Source organism: Pyricularia grisea (assembly GCF_004355905.1).
Source record: "Pyricularia grisea strain NI907 chromosome Unknown Pyricularia_grisea_NI907_Scaffold_1, whole genome shotgun sequence".
Lineage (NCBI taxonomy): Eukaryota > Fungi > Ascomycota > Sordariomycetes > Magnaporthales > Pyriculariaceae > Pyricularia > Pyricularia grisea.
The window spans coordinates 4,072,332-4,090,143 of record NW_022156716.1 but is presented as its reverse complement, the minus strand read 5'-3'; the positions used below and the strand labels follow the sequence as shown (position 1 = coordinate 4,090,143).

The window sequence follows — 17,812 nt, the reverse complement described above, 5'->3', positions numbered from 1 at the left end:
CGAGTCGATAAATGCACGGTAAATCGAGTCAGAACACAGCTTCCCTTGGCTCATCGGTGTGACTAGTATGAGCCCCTCTAACCTGGGGAGAACAGGGGAGGGGCCGGGGCATTAGCGGAGGACTTGGGTCTTGGCGGCGCCACTGACCAGTTGACAGGTTCCTCACTAACTCCACAGATCTATCGATAAGAAACCAGAGCTGCAGCAGTGACGTACGGACAGTCACAGAAACATACAGAAACATCAGTCACCAACAAGCCCAAGGCCAGCCGCGTGCATTAATCCCATCAAACCCAATTAAACCTGATTAAGCATATCTAATTATGTATCTAGGAATACTAATAATCAAACAAGAATTTTCCCTTGCCTCAATTGTCCAAGCCGCTGTGCCTTGTCTTCAGATTGTTATTCCAAAACAAACCAGCCAGCTCAGCGCCTCGGACGTGTCATGATGTAACACAGGGTAGTAGTGCGAGCTAATAGAAATCAAATAGACCAGATAAGCATAACGTCGAAAGGCTACCCAGACGCAAGTGCCATGCACAGCCCGCATATCTCCATCAATTAAGCCCAGTTGGCCAGTAGAGCCATCAGCCCTGCGCCGGCTGCAATACAACCAAAAGCAAAGAGCTTGTAGCGGAGCGAGGCGCGATCCATCTCAGGGTTGAAGATGAACTCGTGGGCCAGCAGCTCCACCAGACCAGTGTATAACAGGATTCCGCCACTGATGGCGTTGCTGATACCCTCGACCATGTACCTGGTCGTCGGTGCCGCCTCGAGCGCATTCTTCACGCTCAGTCCGACGGCAATGGCGATAGGTGTGGTCAGGCCGTACAGAAGAGCAAAAATCCAAGGAGTCCAGCGGCGCTTGTCGGCGGGCCAATCGAATGTGGCAAGCCGCGAACCTAGACCGAGTCCTTCAAAGGTCTGGTGGAAGACGAGGACGACAAAGAGAACGATGAACTCGGATGAAACAGCAAGCGTCAGACCAATGAAGACGGAGTGCAAGATGACACCGGCTTCGAGAATAATCATCGATGTCATCTTGCCGGCAAAGGCCACATGGGAATCGCCCTCGTTATGAGCGCGGCCGTGTCCCAAATGATCCTCGCCGCGAATGTTGGACGGCATGCCACTGGCGGTGGGGTTACCTGCCTCCTTAACGCCAGTGCCCGTCACCTCCTTGTTCAGGCTGCCATCTTCCTCGTCGGTCTTCTTGGATGGAGCGAGCGCATGGCCATGTCCGGCCTTGTCGCTGCTCCTGTTCTCAAACCAGGCGCCTATCATCTCAATGAAGAACATGGCCATAACCGTCATGAGCACAATGGCCATGGACCAGTCGTAATCGCCAAGAAGCGGCTTCAGGCAGTCCATGCCGAGGATCTCGTCTGCGGGCGAGATGAGGTGCATGAAGGCCGTACTGACGATGACGCCAGTGCCAAAGTACTTTGAGACGAAGAAGGCCAGCTTGGAGAAGCCCATGCGGTCGCTGTTGCGGTAACGCACGAGGTAGATTGGTATGGCGGCACCTAGGAGTGAACCAACGAGGATGACAAAGATAGAGGCGATGCGCACTCCGTACCAGTCGTTGGCTGTCTCGTCCATAGTGCAGACAGCGGGGTCCGCAGTGCCAGGATCCTGGCGACGTTGAAGGAAAGACATGGCGGGCGGCGGGCTGGAAGGCACCAGAGTTGAGGCGAGATATTGAGAATACTCCGAGGCGAAGAGGTGAGGGAAAAGATACTCGCACCGGCGAAATGGGTCAAAAGTGTGCAGGAGAGTAGAACTAGGCCAAGCTTGCCAAGAGATACAGCCGTCTCCTTATATGCACGATAAAGTAGCTTTTTTTGAAAGCTTAGCCAAAAACGCAGGTCGCACTTGCAGGGGCTTTCGATGCGACGGAAGCGACAGCTACGACGTTGATAGTACCGGGGTGGTGCTTGCTAGCATAGATTGTACGCGAATAAAAGACCCTGTTCCTCCTTTAACATGTCCCAAGGTGAAGGAATGTGTATGTCCAAGGAGTATTTAAAGCAAAAAAGATTTCTGTGTTATGCGCCCACAGAAATGATGCCGAGGTGGGTCGGCCCGGGAGTAATGGTCTTTTGTGGAATAGTCTGAACAGAATGGAAACCAGTTCGGGTCAGTCCGAGTCTTGATTAAATGTTAAGTTGTTTGAAGGGATAACGCCGGGTGGGGAGGTAATGTTAGTCACTGTAGCTCTACGCCGAAGTGCAGACTGCCTGTGATATGAAGAATGACAAGTCCTTTCCAAGATACCAACGGGCCTGCTGTAGTACAATATAAAACAAGCTGTGGCGAAGAGACAATTCCCGATCAGAGGAAGGTACTTTGACTACTGCGCAAATGGAGCGGGGCTGGTGTGACCAAGTCACTCATGTACATGCCCACTTTAGATAGGAGTAGTAGTAACAGCTCGGGAGTTTTTGTCGGAACCACCTCTCCTGCCTTCTTCGAACAGACGAGACACGACAGTTGTTCCGCCGTTTGCGACCATGATAACTTGGATGAGGTTTGAGGACCTTGATGGCCACGCTAGTGTCAAAGAGTGGGGACGGGTGACCTGGTGGTTGCTGTAAACTGGGACCAGGGCCGACGCTATTACGATAGGGCAACTGGAGCTGAATCTGGATACTGGTCCAAAAACCCAACTCAAGGAATAAACGCATACTATGGTAGACTAGAAATAGACCCAATGCAAGCGATGCTGTGCTTTTTTTCCCGCATGATTACGCGCCAGGCGGGCAGTCGCAAAGTAGGGTCTAAATCACCAACCCCACGGTTGCGACAACGAGGATTTGCGACCACAAAAGGCCCTCATACCTAGAACTGGAGCGCACCGTTTGTTCACCTAGTGGCGAGAGGCTAGAAGGACCGCGTACGTCTGTGGGTGCGAAGCTTTATCGAATCCTTGCATCGAGGTGCATCAACATCTGGGTCTTCGCCGCTATTTTGTTCGGCCTTGTGTTGAATTTTCCTTTCTTTGATGCAATTTGACCCACAAGGCCATCAAGGTGTCGGTCACCATCTCCTCGAGTCATCGCACCATTTATTCAAGACTCCTTTTGAACTTTTCTTTTGCTGCGGGGCTTGACCACACATGATTTTGCCATTATTGGGCAAACCGGCCGTGAAATCAAGCTGTAGTGGTCTATAGTTCCACAGATCGCCAGGTTGATTGTTTATTCTTTTTTTCCTCGGGACTCGGCTCCGATGTTCAACCATCTGCGAGGAATTGTTTACAGGAGTCATTTTCCTCTGCCTTGTCAGAATTGAGGACGGCCCTGCCGAAGCATAAGCGATCATTACTGTTTTCGCCTCTTCCCTCTCATAAAACGGATTTGTCCGTCCGGCAATACATCAATTATGGATGTATTAGACCATTTGACACCGCTCACCCTTGCACCTGACCTCAAAGCAATTGCCAGGCGCCTCGAGTAGGTCGTCAAGTCCTTATTCCACATATCTTCCTCCACCAATGATACGACGGGGTTGCTTCACGACGAGTACTGTATTGCCAGGCCTAAACTGCGAAATGACTGCTCGGGCTTGCTGAGGTTCACGCTGGTGCCCAAGCTAAAGATGAGAGACTTGAGACGGCCCTCCCAGAGCAACCCGACTTTGGAGTGTTGATCCATTCGTGCCTTGAGTACACCAGAGAACTCCTCTTCCGGTTTCTTTGGGGGCGGTTCGATCTCGTCGTCTTCATCCAGCCTCCATTCCATCTTGGCCTGGAAACTCCTCCCCCTCTTTTTTTCAGCTGGCCTTGTGTCAACAGCCACGGTCTGAGCTTCTTCTTCTTCTTCCAGGCGCCGGTCAATCAGCCCAGCCATCCGCCCTTTTCCCCAAAGCTCCATGCCAATAGTCCAGTCGCTCTCGTAACTGTAGACGTTAAAGTCAAACCTGGTGGCTAGGGAGCAGCTCTGGCGTGCCATAACTGCAAAGCTAGAGCTTATATTGCCCATTAGTGGCGCAAGAGTAAACGTCGCTGTCAGAGGCGTGCCGCTATGTGCTGGTAGGGTTGCGAACCGAACACCGAGGGATGCCCCCGCCGATTTGTTAAGCACGCCGTAGTAGAGCTCTCCGCCTGCACTGAAACGTCCGTATATGCGCTCACGTTCATCGGAGCCATTTGTCCCGGCGCTGTCGTCACTACCAACCGCCCTAGGGGTTGATGTTGTAGGGATCGTGTCGCCGCCAAAATTGTACAAACCCCTGAAGCCAAGGAGGCCGCCGTCTGTGGATAGCAGCCCGGCGACGCCGTACCTCGGCTTTGTGTATTGCACACTTCCAAGTATGGTGCCGCCGTTGGGCAGGTCGGCCTGGCTTACGCCTTTGACTTGGAATCGGAGATTAGGCGAGGCGCGCTTTACCACTTGCGCCTCCAGCATCGACTCTGGCAAGAACATGCGACCAAACACTAACCAAGGCTGCTTTACGAATTCTTGAAACCGTTCCCCTGGAGTCGGTGATGGAGCCGGCGGTATCGCGTCATGGCTAGGCTGGACGGGCGGCAGGTCCTGAACCTGTCTGTATGAACGCAGCAAGACCGCTAGCGGTATCGACTCGGAGCTGGAGATGACGTTCTTCAACGGTACGGAAGAAAACAGGTAGCATATGGAACCGTCGAATCGACCACCGGCGCCGAGGTGATAGGATGTCGAAAAGTTAGGTGTCGCGAGGGATGAGAAGGAAAGCTTTAGGCCCGTGGGAAGTCGGAACTGCATAAGCTCTGCAGTCACAAGATGCACATAAACGGTTAGCCAAGTGTCACCGTAGGTCAATGTGGGGGACATGCGTATTCGGGGTCGTACGGTCAGCGGTCCGGTTGAGGCCCTCATAGCTGTTATCCTGGTACCAGCCAGTGGTGTGGTCAAAGGACTCGAGCACATAGTCCTCGAACTGACGCATTGTCGGGCCAGCAACTGCTCGAATGTCGTTTGCCAAGGGTAATCTAGTCTAGCTAATAGGGAGCAATTGCGCAAGCAAGGCGCATCGCCGTAAGGTAGTTGTCGCTCGCAATGAAGGAGCTTTGATTTGATCTAAAGCGAGCCTGAATCAGTTTCAACAGCCCTCGAGCTCGGATGGCGCAAAACGCGTTGCGGAGCTGATGTGGGGCGGGAAGGCAGGCAGGCAGGCTGGGTCACGGTAATGTAGGTAAATCGTACGTACACTCAACATTCAATTCACACACGAGCTAAAGTTACTGACAACCAAAAGTAAAACTCAAAACACACGTTCTCGTAAACACTCCTGAGTCGAGCAAAATTGGGCCAGCGGAAGACTCTTTTTTTTTTTTTTTCCTCTTCTCTCGGCTGACATCAACCAACTGATTGGGATATTTCATACTCTCTAAACCCCCACGTCCAATTCCATGTCGCGATAGGGTCTAACCAGGAGACCTCTCTCCGTTCAGTAAAGCCAGAACAGCTGTGCGCTTGCTCAATCTCGGCCAATCTTTTGGCTTGGCGTCGGGCAAGGTGCTCCGGGCAACGGTGATGCATCCTGAACTTCGGCTGAGATTAACTTGCGGACTATGTTTTCCTCCCTGCATCTCAACAATAAGTCGACACGCATATGGCCGGTCTCTTTCGCACGTTCCATCAGTTCGGGGCTTGGCAAAATATATATTCCGGTCGTGCTTGATCAAGGCGGTGTTCGAGCCCCCGCTTCAGACCTTTGGCGATTGTTCTCTTCCCAGTGCTAAAGGCGCTGCGATGAATACGTCGGTTTGATGTGTACTCGTCAGTCAGTCACTATGTATTCTAGGGAACTGGACTAGATTAGTTCTAGAATAGACCTCAACTACCCGTAGAATAACTCTTGGCATGGTCTAATATCGGGTTGGGCCGGTTGTCAATGCCAGGAGTCAATATTAATGGCAACGCATAATGACTGCGGTGTCGTTCTCGAACAAGCCCAGAGAAAAAAAGAAAAAGAAAAAAAAATCCTGATAACATACCCATTGCCAAGCTTCCATGATCTTCTCAATCGACCGAGGCGTTGGGCAATCAATTTGATCACGCGGTAGTAAGCGTGCTGTTGGTCTTTCTGGTGGGGTTGCCTGTCTAGAGGAAGTGGTTCGACCAAGCGCCCAACTTGGATTGGCACTGCCTTTCGGTGGCCTCATATGATGTGACCCTGACCGCGACAACACCCCACCACCAGGCCACCACCGGGGAAAACCTCCCAAGTCAGGCTTTGAGGATCGGAATGATTCAAAAAGTTATTGATGTTTTTGATCAACAGAAGGAGGCTATGAGTGAGATAAATAGAGCAACGTTATTCCATTTGAGTGTCTTATTCGTCCCGGTTTTCAGATCCATCATCCAAACCAGAAAGAATTCAGATCATTGCTCTTTCAAACCAATTGAAAATCACATATTTTCCCAATTAGGACGCACGTACAAAGACTTACACGAGCAACCCTATTTTGGATACTACAAAAAATACAAGCACCACCAGAGCGCAGAACAAAAAACTCCAAAAAATCAATCATGAGCCCAACAATGCCGATCCGTCGCCCGGCCGTTGCAGCCGCCTCGCATATTCAACCCGCCATGCGTGTGCCCATTGCCGCTAGGTATCTAGCAGCCTCATTCCCGCTGTCAGCAATGACTCCCATCGAGCGCTAGGCTCCATGGCTTTCTGGTGCGTGATCGTGCTTGAGCTAACATGGATAATTCTCCAGGGTCGTCCCTCCACTGGTTGTCGCTGGATGTGGTATGTCTCCGAAAGTTTTTTCTTTCTTTCTTTTTTCTTTCTCTTTTTTTTTTTTTTTTTTCTCTCTCTCTCCAGATACCCGGCAAACAAGCAAAACCAAACGGCGGGTTTTACTTGGCATGGATGGTACTTGTGCTAACGGTGCTCAAACTCACAAACAGTCGCCACAGTCGTCACCTACGTCTCTCGGCAGCTGACCCAGGAGCGTGGTGCTATGGACAAGATCTTTGCGCAAAAGAACGACGAGAAATACGAGGCTGCTCGCTCAAAGGTTTTTGCTGACTTTGAGCCAAGAAGGAGTCTGTACAATATCTTGGGATGGTAGAGAGAAACTTGACGAGCTCTTCTTATGTATTCTGATTATTTATTCAAGTTCATCTTGTATATAATTCACCGGCTTGAAGTTTATAGAGGGGCGCAAGAGGGTAGCTTGGGATGGTCGATTGTTATTCATTTGGATTTTGCACAGTACACTCGCTATTCACCCTCGGATAATATCGCCATGGGTTACCAAATGAAGTATATTAAACAAAGCACATCGTACTATTTTATCTTGGCAGTCTTGATTATTAATTCTTTCAGCTCTGTAGGGACTCGAGAGCATGGAATATATATCCATCCCTTTCATTTTAACTTTCATTTTCAGCTCCAACAGCTCGTGTTCGTCTGATGTCTGCGGTGGCCAGTTACGAGCAGGACAAGACGATGTAGTCCCAGGTGCTGTGCAACCAATCACCCGAACCTAAAAGTAGTTAAAATCAATCACCACGTTCCAAACGACACCAAAAAAAGGTCACGACTCCTGTTTGAAGCTAAATAAATGATATGCGTTCGGATTAGGGGTCAAAGACTTTTTTTTTGTCCCCCTGCACATGCGGAGGTTAACTCCGGGTCTTACAGGGCAGTGCGCAACGGTTGAATGACTTTGTTTTGCCAGAAGAAAAAGAAAAAAGATCGAGACGGCGGGCGCCCTGTCAGACTTTCTTCAACGGTTTTTGCTTTCCCTCTCCGCATATCCCCACAAACGGTCCGGGAGTCCGTTGTGGTTCGGCCGTCCGAGCTAACAACATTGCTTATTGGGAAATGCACAAAAGTAATTTCCAGATTGTTGGGAATAGGGACGAGAAAAAAGAATTTAAGGGTCCTTCTTCCCACATCTTGTTCCTGCATTTGTTCCAGTCTTTTTTTTTTCTCATCAAAATACGACATCATCTAGCAACTGCAGCTCTGTCATACCCACCATCAAGAGCTTCCAACAGTTTAGTAAAGTCAACTTCAACTTATAGCCGCCAACATGGGTTCACAAATTCAGAAGAGCGATGAGATAAGCTTCTCAGGTGAGAAAGCCCAAGAAGGAAATAGCGGTGAAGACACACAATGGACAGTGTACTACTGACACTATTCATCCCCCCTACAGACTTTCTCGGCCTTCAAACTTGCGTGTACGAGTGGGCAGACAGCTACGACTCCAAGGACTGGGACAGGCTGCGGAAAGTCATCGCACCGACTCTGCGCGTATGTTGCTAGCCTGCCATATTTCCTTTTACTTGCCAATCCCACTACAAACTACTAACACAACAACAAAAAACACAGATCGACTACCGCTCGTTCCTCGACAAGCTCTGGGAGGCGATGCCGGCCGAGGAGTTCGTCGCCATGATCTCGAGCAAGCTGGTGCTGGGCGACCCCACCCTTCGCACGCAGCACTTCATCGGCGGCACCCGCTGGGAGAAGGTCTCGGACGACGAGGTCATCGGCTACCACCAGCTGCGCGTCCCCCACCAAAGGTACAAGGACACCACACTCAAGGAGGTCACCATGAAGGGCCACGCCCACTCGGCAAACCTCCACTGGTACAAGAAGGTCGACGGCGTCTGGAAGTTCGCCGGTCTGAAGCCCGACATCCGCTGGGGCGAGTTTGACTTTGACAGGATCTTTGAGCACGGAAGGGATGTCTACGGCGAGAACTAGAAGACATGTGTGTGCTGGTAGTAGGTCTTTTTTAAAAAAAGATAATTTTCCTGGGAAAGTTAAACAAGGCGTTCACCAGGAGGATGATATTGTATTCTCCCACATTCTTCCACTTTTTGGGCCATTTATAAAAACCTTTACTTCTATCCAATGCATGTCTTCCTCTTGTGAGCGCGAACCTGCATGGTTCCTGATCGAGCCATCATGCCCGTTGAAACTAGCTACAGAAGCCACTGGACGGGCTCCAGAAGCAAGTGATTGATGTCTCGGGCCACCCCGCAGATTCTTTTTTGGCTAAGATGGCCTTCGATGGCGATCAATCAACCTCTGGCGCTTAAACTAGTGACGACTTGGCCAGAGGCGTACCTCCACACATACGATCTAAAAACTTGTAGTGGCAATTTCTCCGACAGAAGAAAGGCGCGGAAAACTAGAGTATAATTAACAAGTCAAAGCCTCGTAGATATGATCCGAAACTGACAAAGCAAAACTCGACAAAACAACGCAAACGTGTGCCATGGTACCGTGATTTTCGTATTAATAGGAGACTTATTAGCAAATATAAACAAAGAACTAGTTCTAGACCAACAAAACAACCGTAAAGAGCAAGGGGTATCCACCATCACTATAGAACATGGTCATCAATCGATCAAAACAACACCGCATTTGCCCCATAAGGCATCATAGTCCCAGAGAGACGCTGTCGGGAGCACTTGAACCCCGGAGATCAGAAACCGTCGTCGTTGGCTGCAGATAAATCCCACCGTTTGGCAACCAGCTTGCGCACTTTCCTGGGACTGCCACCTGTGGTGCTCTGGACCGTCGCTCGACTCGAGTTGGAGGCTGAGCTTGCACGGCCAACCTCGCTGACTCTCAGCTGTTCCATCTTGCTGTGCAGACTCTCCCCGGTTTGGTGAGGTGCTGCCATATCCTCGGTGGCCAGATCATCCCGCTCGGCCAAAGGCTTGCGTTTCGTCGGACTCCGACCCAGAAGCTCGCGCTTGAGCACTTGAACCTCACGGCGCAGGCGGGCGTTTTCTTCTTCGAGGTTCTCGATAAGGACATTTTCCTTGTTGTCGCCATCGTTCTCGTCGCCCTCCGTTGCGAGCACCTGGACATTAGCAGCACGCTCATATACCTCGATTTTCCGGTCCCAGTGCTCCTCGCCTCGTTCCTTCTCCAGTTCCATCGAGGCTTTCCACCTTGCGAGCTCCACTGCAAGCCGCTGCTCAAACTCGGCTGCGCAGTCTTCACGAATCTCCTGTTCAAGGTCTAGGAGACGGTCCTCCACCGACAACAGTTGATCCTCTGCCTCAACACGCCTTGCCCGTTCTGTCTCGTACGACTGTCGCATGTACTCAAGCTCCTCCGACAGCCTCGCGATCTCCAGAGCTGCAGCCTCCATGGTTGCTCGCTCGTCTGAGGAAGAGTTACTGGCAGGCGAAAACGTTCTTTGTATATTGGGGCTTTTGTCATTGTACTGAGGTACGGAGTTTGAGGAACCAGCCACACTACCCGGGGGAAAGAACGGCCTGTGATGCAAAGCAGGAGACGATGATATGGGCGAGGATGAAAGAAGCATCGTGTTGTTAACTTCCCTCTGGTTGTTCGGGTGAATGGTTTTTGCCGCCGCCGCTAGGATTGTCTGAGTGATGGACGGTATCCGTGGTGCCATGACCTCGCAAGCCAGGGCGCTGTATCGGAGAATCTGTGATGTTGAGCTGAATTCACCATGAGGGTCGGCGTTGACAATCAAAACGCCCTTCTGGGGGGCTCGTCTTGCAGAATATGACTTGTTCAGCCCGTTCGAAGCAAAGTTGTTGGAAAATAGGATCTCGGTCAGTTTGCAGTGGCGGAATGAGAGGTTTGTCGGCTATGGCGTCAAGTAGGGTTAGCATCCTGTTCCTACCTTCGGACGCAGGGGAAATAAACACAACATACCTTTGCTGAGTTACCAGCAGTGGCCTGGAGCTGTAAGCACTGCCCGAAATACATCAAGCTCTCGTTAATCTTGCCCGCCTCTGCCAAGGTAACACCCGTGGTCTTGGCCTCGCGAGCACGTTCGCTTCCTGCCAGGTCGACAATGGTGAATGTGCTGCCAGCCCAAGGAGCTTCGGTACTATGACCCTGTCTCCTGCTCTTCCTGCGCTTTTTGACCTCGACACAGAAAAACCCATGGCTCCGGGAAGAGGTACGATTGCTGTTTGTTCCTGCAACACTTCTCTCTTGAAGTCCTGCTTCGAGAACCATGAGAGCCTGTTGCAAACTAGTGCAGAGAACCTTCTTCAATCCGGCTACTACCTTGCGGTCAGGAGACAGTTCGGTGGCCTTGAAGAGCAGAGCCCGTCGACGATACTCTTTTGTGGCAGCAGACCGGATGGGAGGCGTAAGCAAATCGTGAATCGCATTGTTGTAAACTTCATACATCGACACGAGAACAACATATTCGGCGGAAGGATCGCATGAGACGCTAATGCCACCGACATCAGGGACCGTCGGATATGATGACGGCCGGTTGAGGAGTCGACGGGGCGTTGGTGGCGGAGCTGCAGATTCACCCTTTAAAGGCGAAAGGCTAGATTTAGTAACAATGCTTCTCTTGACAGTGGACATAGTGGCCGACATAAAATGTTGGCTTGGGGGCTTCTCCCTTCCCGTCGTGGCCGCTGGACCACAGAACCCCCCAGACTTCTTGGTAGGGGTGGAAGGTGCTGGGGATGACATAGCCATATAGTCTCCTCGCCGAAGAATCCGAGCACTTTTCGGGCTTTCGGGGAAGGCTCCTGGAGGAGCCAACCCATTAAGGGGGCTAGCATTGCTTTGTCTTTGGTGATGGTTTACACTGGTAGTTGCCACTCCTTGTAAAGTTAAGACTGGTCTAGGTGGTATGTTAGGGTCTCCTACAATCATGGGAGTTGGTGCTCGTGAGTTCGAGCGCGATGGACCGTGTGGATCGGCAAAGACAGACTCGAGAAATGCAGATGCAGATAGAATTGTTGCTTCTGACGCATCATAAGCTGCAACCGAGGTCTCGAGTGGTGGATAAGCGCCGGGAGTAGCGATGTTCTGGCCGATAGAGCGGAAGAGCACTTCAAGAGACAACTGGGTCATGCCTCGCTGCGTCTTGGAGCCTAGAAGGGTGTGTGTCTGATGCAGTACTATGTTAGTCGATACTCAAGACAGACAGACATGTAGCAATTTCTCAGATATGGTTGCTGGTAAACATGTCCGTTGACCCGTACCTTGCCGGCACCAGTGACACCCAATGTCGCCAAAAGTGCATCTGTACCATCCCCTCCATTGGGACCCAGCACGCCCTCGATGAGTGGAATTACTCCAGTGCCCCGAAAAACGTCAAGTTGAGATGCATCTTCCTCCAGTACCTGCGTAAAGCAATACTTTTCAGTTGCATGCTTTCGCGTGCCACTCGGCGGCGTCAACGTAACGTGAGTGGGCGTAGACGATGTCGAATCCCGACTCTGCGGTTCAACTGTGAGAAAGCGCTCACTGGGCGCGACCCCGGCAGGAGGCGGTCGGAGGCGCAGGAAAACCTTAAACAGGTTGTCCTTTGTAGCGGACGGAGTTTCCATCACGACGTGAAGGAATCGTATAATCTGTTGATGGAGCGCGACGTGACAATTGTTTGTTTGCACACCGACAAGTCTGAAGCAGTAATGTCATTCAGTTGCGTCGTTAGTATCTGCGTGACCAAATTGATTGTGGATGTGTAGCCACCAGGTTGTGATGCGTCCCCATCGACGACATGCAGGTTGCCTGTCTCTTGGTGACCGCGCAAGCTTGTATTTACTTTGATCAATTAATTGGCAGAGTGCCCAAGCAATGGTCGCCCAGCAACCGTTCTCGACTTGCGCAAAAGTACCTACTCCAACAAGGCAACCAACCACATGGTGGGCCCATTTTGTGCTCGTGGGGCAGATCGAGAAAGTGGATCGGCAAGCGCTAGGTACGTACTATCTTGGCTAGACCCTTGGAGAAACAAAATTCAGATGACGTGCCGACGCCAATGAACTTTTCAAATACCAGTACGGAATATAGCGGTAGGTAATTACATCGCATCCATGTGCCTGACTGGCAAAACATGTTGATTTTACAGTTTTGTCAACTGAGACACTTGTAAGTTCATCAAAATATTAGGCAGTTGTGCTTGTGATTAGGCAAGCTTGAGCTTGTGTCTGTCTGTGAGACGAGCTTACCGTAGTAATCTTCTAGAACCAGGTGAGACCCATTGCTGCACTGCTGACACTTCAACTGAAAGCCACATGCAACCACTTTTGTCTTTGTACTACGGGCCAACTTTTACACCCTGAAAGGTTTAAAATTTGAATAAATTAGTCCGTAATGAATAAGAGCTAGAAAAAATCTTGCAGCTTGCTCAGACATCTCTGAGTCATTCACTCTTTATTACAGATGGCGAATACTGGTACGGTGGCAACTACAGAATCAACAATTATGTCAATGGAGGTGGGATTTCGTTGAGCATCCACCTTTCGGTGTGGTCCTTGGGTCCCGTTGTGTAGCTCGAGCTACGTGGTATTTCAACGAATTACAAGCAAGATCCTAAGATTCCGAAGGTACAAGCTAGTAAGCAGTGGCTCATAATCAGGGTTTCACAGCAGATTCTCCCAATACCATGAAAAATTCCCTATTCATGCTTACAGAGGACAATCCAAGGTTGATGGCTGCAAGAGGTGTTGGTAATTTACCCAGGCATAAAGGCGACAGCCCAGCTGCGGCAGGCTCCGAGTGGCAGAAGGGGCGATGCCAAAGTTGCTATTGTGGGGCCATCACAAGGGGAAACGAAGGAATGCTTGGAAAACCAAACCCGCATTTAGAATGGGGCTAAGAGGAGAAAAAAAAAAGCACTACTTTTGGCGAACGGATGATTCAGGCCCAAGCCCCTTGAATCTTGCAGCATCAATGAGCAACAATGCTTCATAAAGTGCGTCAAGGGTCTGCAGCCCAGACGGAAAACTACCTAAAAGAAGAGAATTGTGGCCGCTGTGTACTTTGTTCCAGATGATCTTCGACTCGGCTATAAAGGCTATGGAGAAGTTTGTCTGATTAATGAGTACCTACAAACTGTAAATGGCTTATGCTGTACACCCTTTCGGAAGTATGCAGGTGAATCATAGTGACTTGCTCGGACAATTATCGCATATCTTGATAGTTCGCCCTTATTTTCAAAGGAGTTTCCAGCTAAGGACCTATTGAACTACTGCTGACAGTAGTACGTGGTAGTCGTGCGTTAGCTATTGTAACATGGAAGATACCTACCTACCTAGCCAAATCGACACATGTGCAGCTATCCTGGCGGGGCTGATACGTTGTAAACTGGAAACAACCTCGACATGAAGGGATCTCCATAGCATCTTGGACATCTTGGACAAAAAGGCGGTCAGGCAGTCGCTTGCTGGCATAGTGAAGAAGCGTGACGATGCGACCCCGAAAAAAAGGAAAGTATCCATATAAATCAGGCCAATGGCGAAAGATTTTGATTGACGCATCATCCCGCTCATATGGCTCATTGGCAGCCCACTGTGGGGAGGCTTGCCTGCAAAGGGTGATGCATGTCCAAAAGTATTTTTTGCTCATAAAACTGGAGTTCGGCGACGCCAATGGAGGCTTTGGCAACTCCTCCGAGGTGGGTCCCGCCGCATGCAAGCCGGGGCCTACCCCACCGTGGCCCGGGTCTCGCTCGAGCAGAAAAAAAAGTTCAACCCCCTCCTCCCGTTTGTGTTCTTGAGTTTCTTCTTCTGTAGCAAACCAAACCCCCTCAAACCCAAAGACAACGAAGTCGCAATTATACACTAGAGACACCGTAACATCTACAGAAACATTGTCGAGAATTCAAGATGCCTTCGGCCGTCGCTGAGCTGTGAACCCCCACTGCGGGACGTGCCCGATTTCTCCAGGCATGTTCCGCAGTCCAGCAGCCTCAACGAGTAGTTCAACTCTGCCAATTCCTCTCGACAAAGTTACCCACGGCTTTCGTGTCCTTGGGCCCTCGACTTCCACTTGAAACAGGGGAATAGTCGAGACAAGCCAGCAACAAGATTTCCCGCGCGTGGAAGCCTCCTGCTGTGAAGAAAACAAATCTAGAAAACCTGACTTGAAATCCAAGATTGGATCACTCGCGCCCAACGACTTTGTATCAGAATACTATCACAACCAGGTTCACCAACCGAGACCCTCAATACTCGGCAAATATTGACCATATTTGGCACTCTGCATAGCTAGCAGAGACATAAACCCAAAAAAAATCACCTGGATTCTGCAGCCTGTGGTCCCTGATCCCAGAAGCCTGTAGCTCTAGCCCTTCACCGCCCTTTGTGGCTTGACGAGAAACCACCCCGACATTTACCCTTACATATTGACCCCTGCACATACCCCATCATGGCGAGCAGGACCATAATACGGCTCAAGCTTCCCCAGAAGAAGACTCAGGTCAAGCCACCGGTCAAGCGACGCCGGTGCTCTGACACCTCATCGAGCTCACTTGATCTATCGGACGATGGAGGCTACTCCGCCGTCGAGGATGTCAGTGATGACGAGGATGACGACGAGGAGGATGTCTACGCGGCCGAGGCAGAGCACATAATCAACCGTGTGACGCACCCAAAGCACACACCTAGCTCTTCTCGGCCACAGCTTGAAGACAGTGAGGACGAGGACGAGGATGAAGAAGATGAGGCCGACGACGAAAACGAGGAAGAGGAAGAGGATGAAGACGACCAGGAGGACGACCTCCCAGAGTGGAATGGCATCGTATCAGACCCTGAAGACGAACCTCTCGTCGAGCAACCGCCCGTAGAGCGGCATGTCCGTTTCACGGGTGTTCCCGATTCAGATTCGGATGACACGTTGTCGGATGTTTCCGACTATAACAAAGAGTTCTTCCCCGACATTTTCGTTGAGCAGGCGTCGCTTGACCCTGCTTTCCGCCGACAGGTTGAGCAGGATCCCGACGACACGTCCAGTGTCGGCTCTTTCTGGGATTTTGAAGATGCAAACGATCATATGTTCGCCCCTCAAGGCCATATGGTTACAGAAGATGCCACCGAAAGTCAGCTTGCAAGTGCGGCCTCTACGCCAGCCCGGAATATTGAGGAGCTAGATGATAGCTCGGAGTCCCTGGATGGCTACGAGAGTGAGTTTTTGTGACGATTGGCTAGACGGTGTCGACCTTTGCTAACAGAATACTTGAAACCTTCAGCGGATGGTGAAACCACGGAGGAGGATATACCTACAGAGCCCCTCATCCGCAAGAAACAAATTCGTCGCATAGAGCCCGCTGATGGCTCGTCAGACTCAGATACTGCAAGCCCGGCCAAGTCAGCAAAGACCGCAAAGACCGCAAAAACCTCCATCCAACGATTTCGTAGCAAAGCTGGCAAGCCCCGTGTCGGACATTTCGATTTGGACAACAACGACAGCAAGCCCGTGGGTGTCATGGATCCTGTTACTCGCAAGATGATTATCTTCACCCCGTCCAAGACACGGCGCATGGAGTTGTCTCAAGAGTCTCTCAACTGGCAAGATTCTGAGATTAACAACATGATTGGCATGCAACAATCCCCAATCCTCAGCAACTCGGGTAGTATGATGTTCGGCGCCATGTTCTCCAACAACGCAATGGGAGACTTTATGAACAACTTGCCCGTTGGGCCCGAGGAGGCATTCTATCCTCTAAACTCGGATGCCATGTCCTACTCAGATGGCTCCACCGGATCTGAGAACATGGATTTTGTTGGTGATGAAGGCGAAAAGGACTTGAAATTGGATGATTTCCTCATCTTTGATTCTAACGACACCGGGGATGAGGCAGAGACTGCCAATCCTTCAGAAGATGAGAATGATGGCGGCGCAACACCCACACCCGCACGCCGTCATTCTGTCGCCGCCAGCTCAGTCAGTGATGCCACAGTCAACGGCGGCGGTGACATCCACCCGCTGCTGGCCCACTTTGATCGCAACTCCGAAAAGGTCGGGGCTTTCCGTCGCGACCAGGTCAATAAGCAACTAATCCTGAGCGACATGGCAACTGAAGAGTCGCTGCTCTTCTCTAATGGGTACTCGAACCCAATCAGGGGCGTCAGAAGTGACAGTCTGAATAACATTACAGCCCCATTGACACCTGTGCGGCGGCGCAAGTCGTCAGTCAGTGCATACCAGCACATGATCAGCAGTCCTCTTGATAGCGTTGCCCAGAAACGCAAGGCGTCCTCCAACCTCAACGAGGCGCACAAGAGGCAACGGAGCATCTCAGACGTCCGGTCACTGCAGATATGATCGCATTTGGCATCGGACCGGCAGAGTATGCCAACTGAACAGACGTACAAGGACGGCATGATTGGCCGACCTTGAAACAAAGGTCGGAGCGGTCATCCCTGGCCTTGGCCTAATTTTCTCAACTTTGTCCTTTTTTCCAACAAAATCTTGATATATCTTTCCTTGTGTTTGAAACAAAAAAAAAATTCATACTTGAGTATTTCAATGCTGGTCTGATTCTTTCGCATGTGTTTTCTTTGTACTTGCTTTTTATCGTCAAGTTTGACCACAAAGGTTTGCAGGCGTTCCTCACTAGAGAAAAGTCACCATTTAATGGTTTGGGATACAACGCTTTTTTCTGGAGTGCAAAAAGGATACCCCATGGCTATGCATAGAAGGCGAAAGATCTTGGGCTCGGCCCATGCTCTGCCACAGTCTCTTGTGCGCAAAGGTGGTTTTGGTGCAACTAGACGTTATAATGAGAAAAAAGTTGTCAGTATGGTTTGATATTATTTCTGTTACCTTTTTGCTTTTGCGAATTTGATTCGAATGTTTTGTAGATCAGTCTCGTCATGTTTCTTATGCCATTGAAGACTTGGAAGATCAAGATCCATCTGGGATCAAACTGGGTGATTTCGCGTCATTAGATCTGTGGCGCAACCACAGTAATAGTTAGTTATGTCACGTATTTTTCTTTTACTTGCGATGATTGCCTGCCGGCCTCCAAATTCCGTGTTCGGACTCGTTAGAGCCCGTGCTGTGTTTGTTACATCAGCAGTTGGACTGATCAGGACGGTTGATAATGACA

General features: G+C 50.5%; 6 protein-coding genes across 6 annotated transcripts; 3 read left to right on the top strand and 3 right to left on the bottom strand.

The window, feature by feature from the left end:
* Positions 1 to 564: 564 nt before the first annotated feature.
* Positions 565 to 1,662, bottom strand: PgNI_01246 (uncharacterized protein; the record flags this gene model as incomplete). Its single annotated transcript, XM_031121320.1, has 1 exon — positions 565 to 1,662. One exon carries the CDS (start codon positions 1,660 to 1,662, stop codon positions 565 to 567), a length of 1,098 nt encoding a protein of 365 aa, XP_030986599.1.
* A 581-nt stretch (positions 1,663 to 2,243) lies between these two features.
* On the bottom strand, positions 2,244 to 5,063 carry PgNI_01245 (uncharacterized protein). Its single transcript, XM_031121319.1, has 2 exons — positions 4,836 to 5,063; positions 2,244 to 4,753 (listed from the first exon to the last, which is right to left on the bottom strand). The coding sequence occupies exons 1-2, from the start codon at positions 4,930 to 4,932 to the stop codon at positions 3,519 to 3,521; spliced, it is 1,332 nt and encodes a 443-aa protein (XP_030988121.1). The 5' UTR covers positions 4,933 to 5,063; the 3' UTR covers positions 2,244 to 3,518.
* A 1,221-nt stretch (positions 5,064 to 6,284) lies between these two features.
* Positions 6,285 to 7,331, top strand: PgNI_01244 (uncharacterized protein). Its single transcript, XM_031121318.1, has 3 exons — positions 6,285 to 6,628; positions 6,713 to 6,744; positions 6,906 to 7,331. The coding sequence occupies exons 1-3, from the start codon at positions 6,519 to 6,521 to the stop codon at positions 7,067 to 7,069; spliced, it is 306 nt and encodes a 101-aa protein (XP_030986601.1). The 5' UTR covers positions 6,285 to 6,518; the 3' UTR covers positions 7,070 to 7,331.
* Positions 7,332 to 7,352: 21 nt separating this feature from the next.
* PgNI_01243 (uncharacterized protein) lies at positions 7,353 to 8,748 on the top strand. The gene is made up of 3 exons (XM_031121317.1): positions 7,353 to 8,081; positions 8,162 to 8,259; positions 8,338 to 8,748. Exons 1-3 carry the CDS (start codon positions 8,039 to 8,041, stop codon positions 8,713 to 8,715), a joined length of 519 nt encoding a protein of 172 aa, XP_030988123.1. The 5' UTR covers positions 7,353 to 8,038; the 3' UTR covers positions 8,716 to 8,748.
* A 438-nt stretch (positions 8,749 to 9,186) lies between these two features.
* PgNI_01242 (uncharacterized protein) lies at positions 9,187 to 12,458 on the bottom strand. Its single transcript, XM_031121316.1, has 3 exons — positions 11,958 to 12,458; positions 10,657 to 11,862; positions 9,187 to 10,588 (listed from the first exon to the last, which is right to left on the bottom strand). The coding sequence occupies exons 1-3, from the start codon at positions 12,303 to 12,305 to the stop codon at positions 9,443 to 9,445; spliced, it is 2,700 nt and encodes an 899-aa protein (XP_030988122.1). The 5' UTR covers positions 12,306 to 12,458; the 3' UTR covers positions 9,187 to 9,442.
* Positions 12,459 to 14,505: 2,047 nt separating this feature from the next.
* On the top strand, positions 14,506 to 17,685 carry PgNI_01241 (uncharacterized protein). The gene is made up of 2 exons (XM_031121315.1): positions 14,506 to 15,883; positions 15,950 to 17,685. Exons 1-2 carry the CDS (start codon positions 15,130 to 15,132, stop codon positions 17,023 to 17,025), a joined length of 1,830 nt encoding a protein of 609 aa, XP_030988125.1. The 5' UTR covers positions 14,506 to 15,129; the 3' UTR covers positions 17,026 to 17,685.
* Positions 17,686 to 17,812: the final 127 nt, after the last annotated feature.

Bases quoted from the DNA above. Each gene is read 5' to 3' on its own strand.
- PgNI_01245 (XM_031121319.1), bottom strand. From the start codon at position 4,932: ATGCGTCAGTTCGAGGACTATGTGCTCGAGTCCTTTGACCACACCACT. The intron at 4,754-4,835 runs GTACGACCCCGA...TTGTGACTGCAG, and splicing joins CCTCAACCGGACCGCTGACC to AGCTTATGCAGTTCCGACTT.
- PgNI_01243 (XM_031121317.1), top strand. From the start codon at position 8,039: ATGGGTTCACAAATTCAGAAGAGCGATGAGATAAGCTTCTCAG. The intron at 8,082-8,161 runs GTGAGAAAGCCC...TCCCCCCTACAG, and splicing joins CGATGAGATAAGCTTCTCAG to ACTTTCTCGGCCTTCAAACT. The intron at 8,260-8,337 runs GTATGTTGCTAG...CAAAAAACACAG, and splicing joins TCATCGCACCGACTCTGCGC to ATCGACTACCGCTCGTTCCT.
- PgNI_01244 (XM_031121318.1), top strand. From the start codon at position 6,519: ATGAGCCCAACAATGCCGATCCGTCGCCCGGCCGTTGCAGCCGCCTCG. The intron at 6,629-6,712 runs GTCAGCAATGAC...ATAATTCTCCAG, and splicing joins CTAGCAGCCTCATTCCCGCT to GGTCGTCCCTCCACTGGTTG. The intron at 6,745-6,905 runs GTATGTCTCCGA...ACTCACAAACAG, and splicing joins ACTGGTTGTCGCTGGATGTG to TCGCCACAGTCGTCACCTAC.
- PgNI_01242 (XM_031121316.1), bottom strand. From the start codon at position 12,305: ATGGAAACTCCGTCCGCTACAAAGGACAACCTGTTTAAGGTTTTCCTG. The intron at 11,863-11,957 runs GTACGGGTCAAC...GTACTGCATCAG, and splicing joins GTGTCACTGGTGCCGGCAAG to ACACACACCCTTCTAGGCTC. The intron at 10,589-10,656 runs GTATGTTGTGTT...TTGACGCCATAG, and splicing joins CTGCTGGTAACTCAGCAAAG to CCGACAAACCTCTCATTCCG.
- PgNI_01241 (XM_031121315.1), top strand. From the start codon at position 15,130: ATGGCGAGCAGGACCATAATACGGCTCAAGCTTCCCCAGAAGAAGACT. The intron at 15,884-15,949 runs GTGAGTTTTTGT...TGAAACCTTCAG, and splicing joins GTCCCTGGATGGCTACGAGA to CGGATGGTGAAACCACGGAG.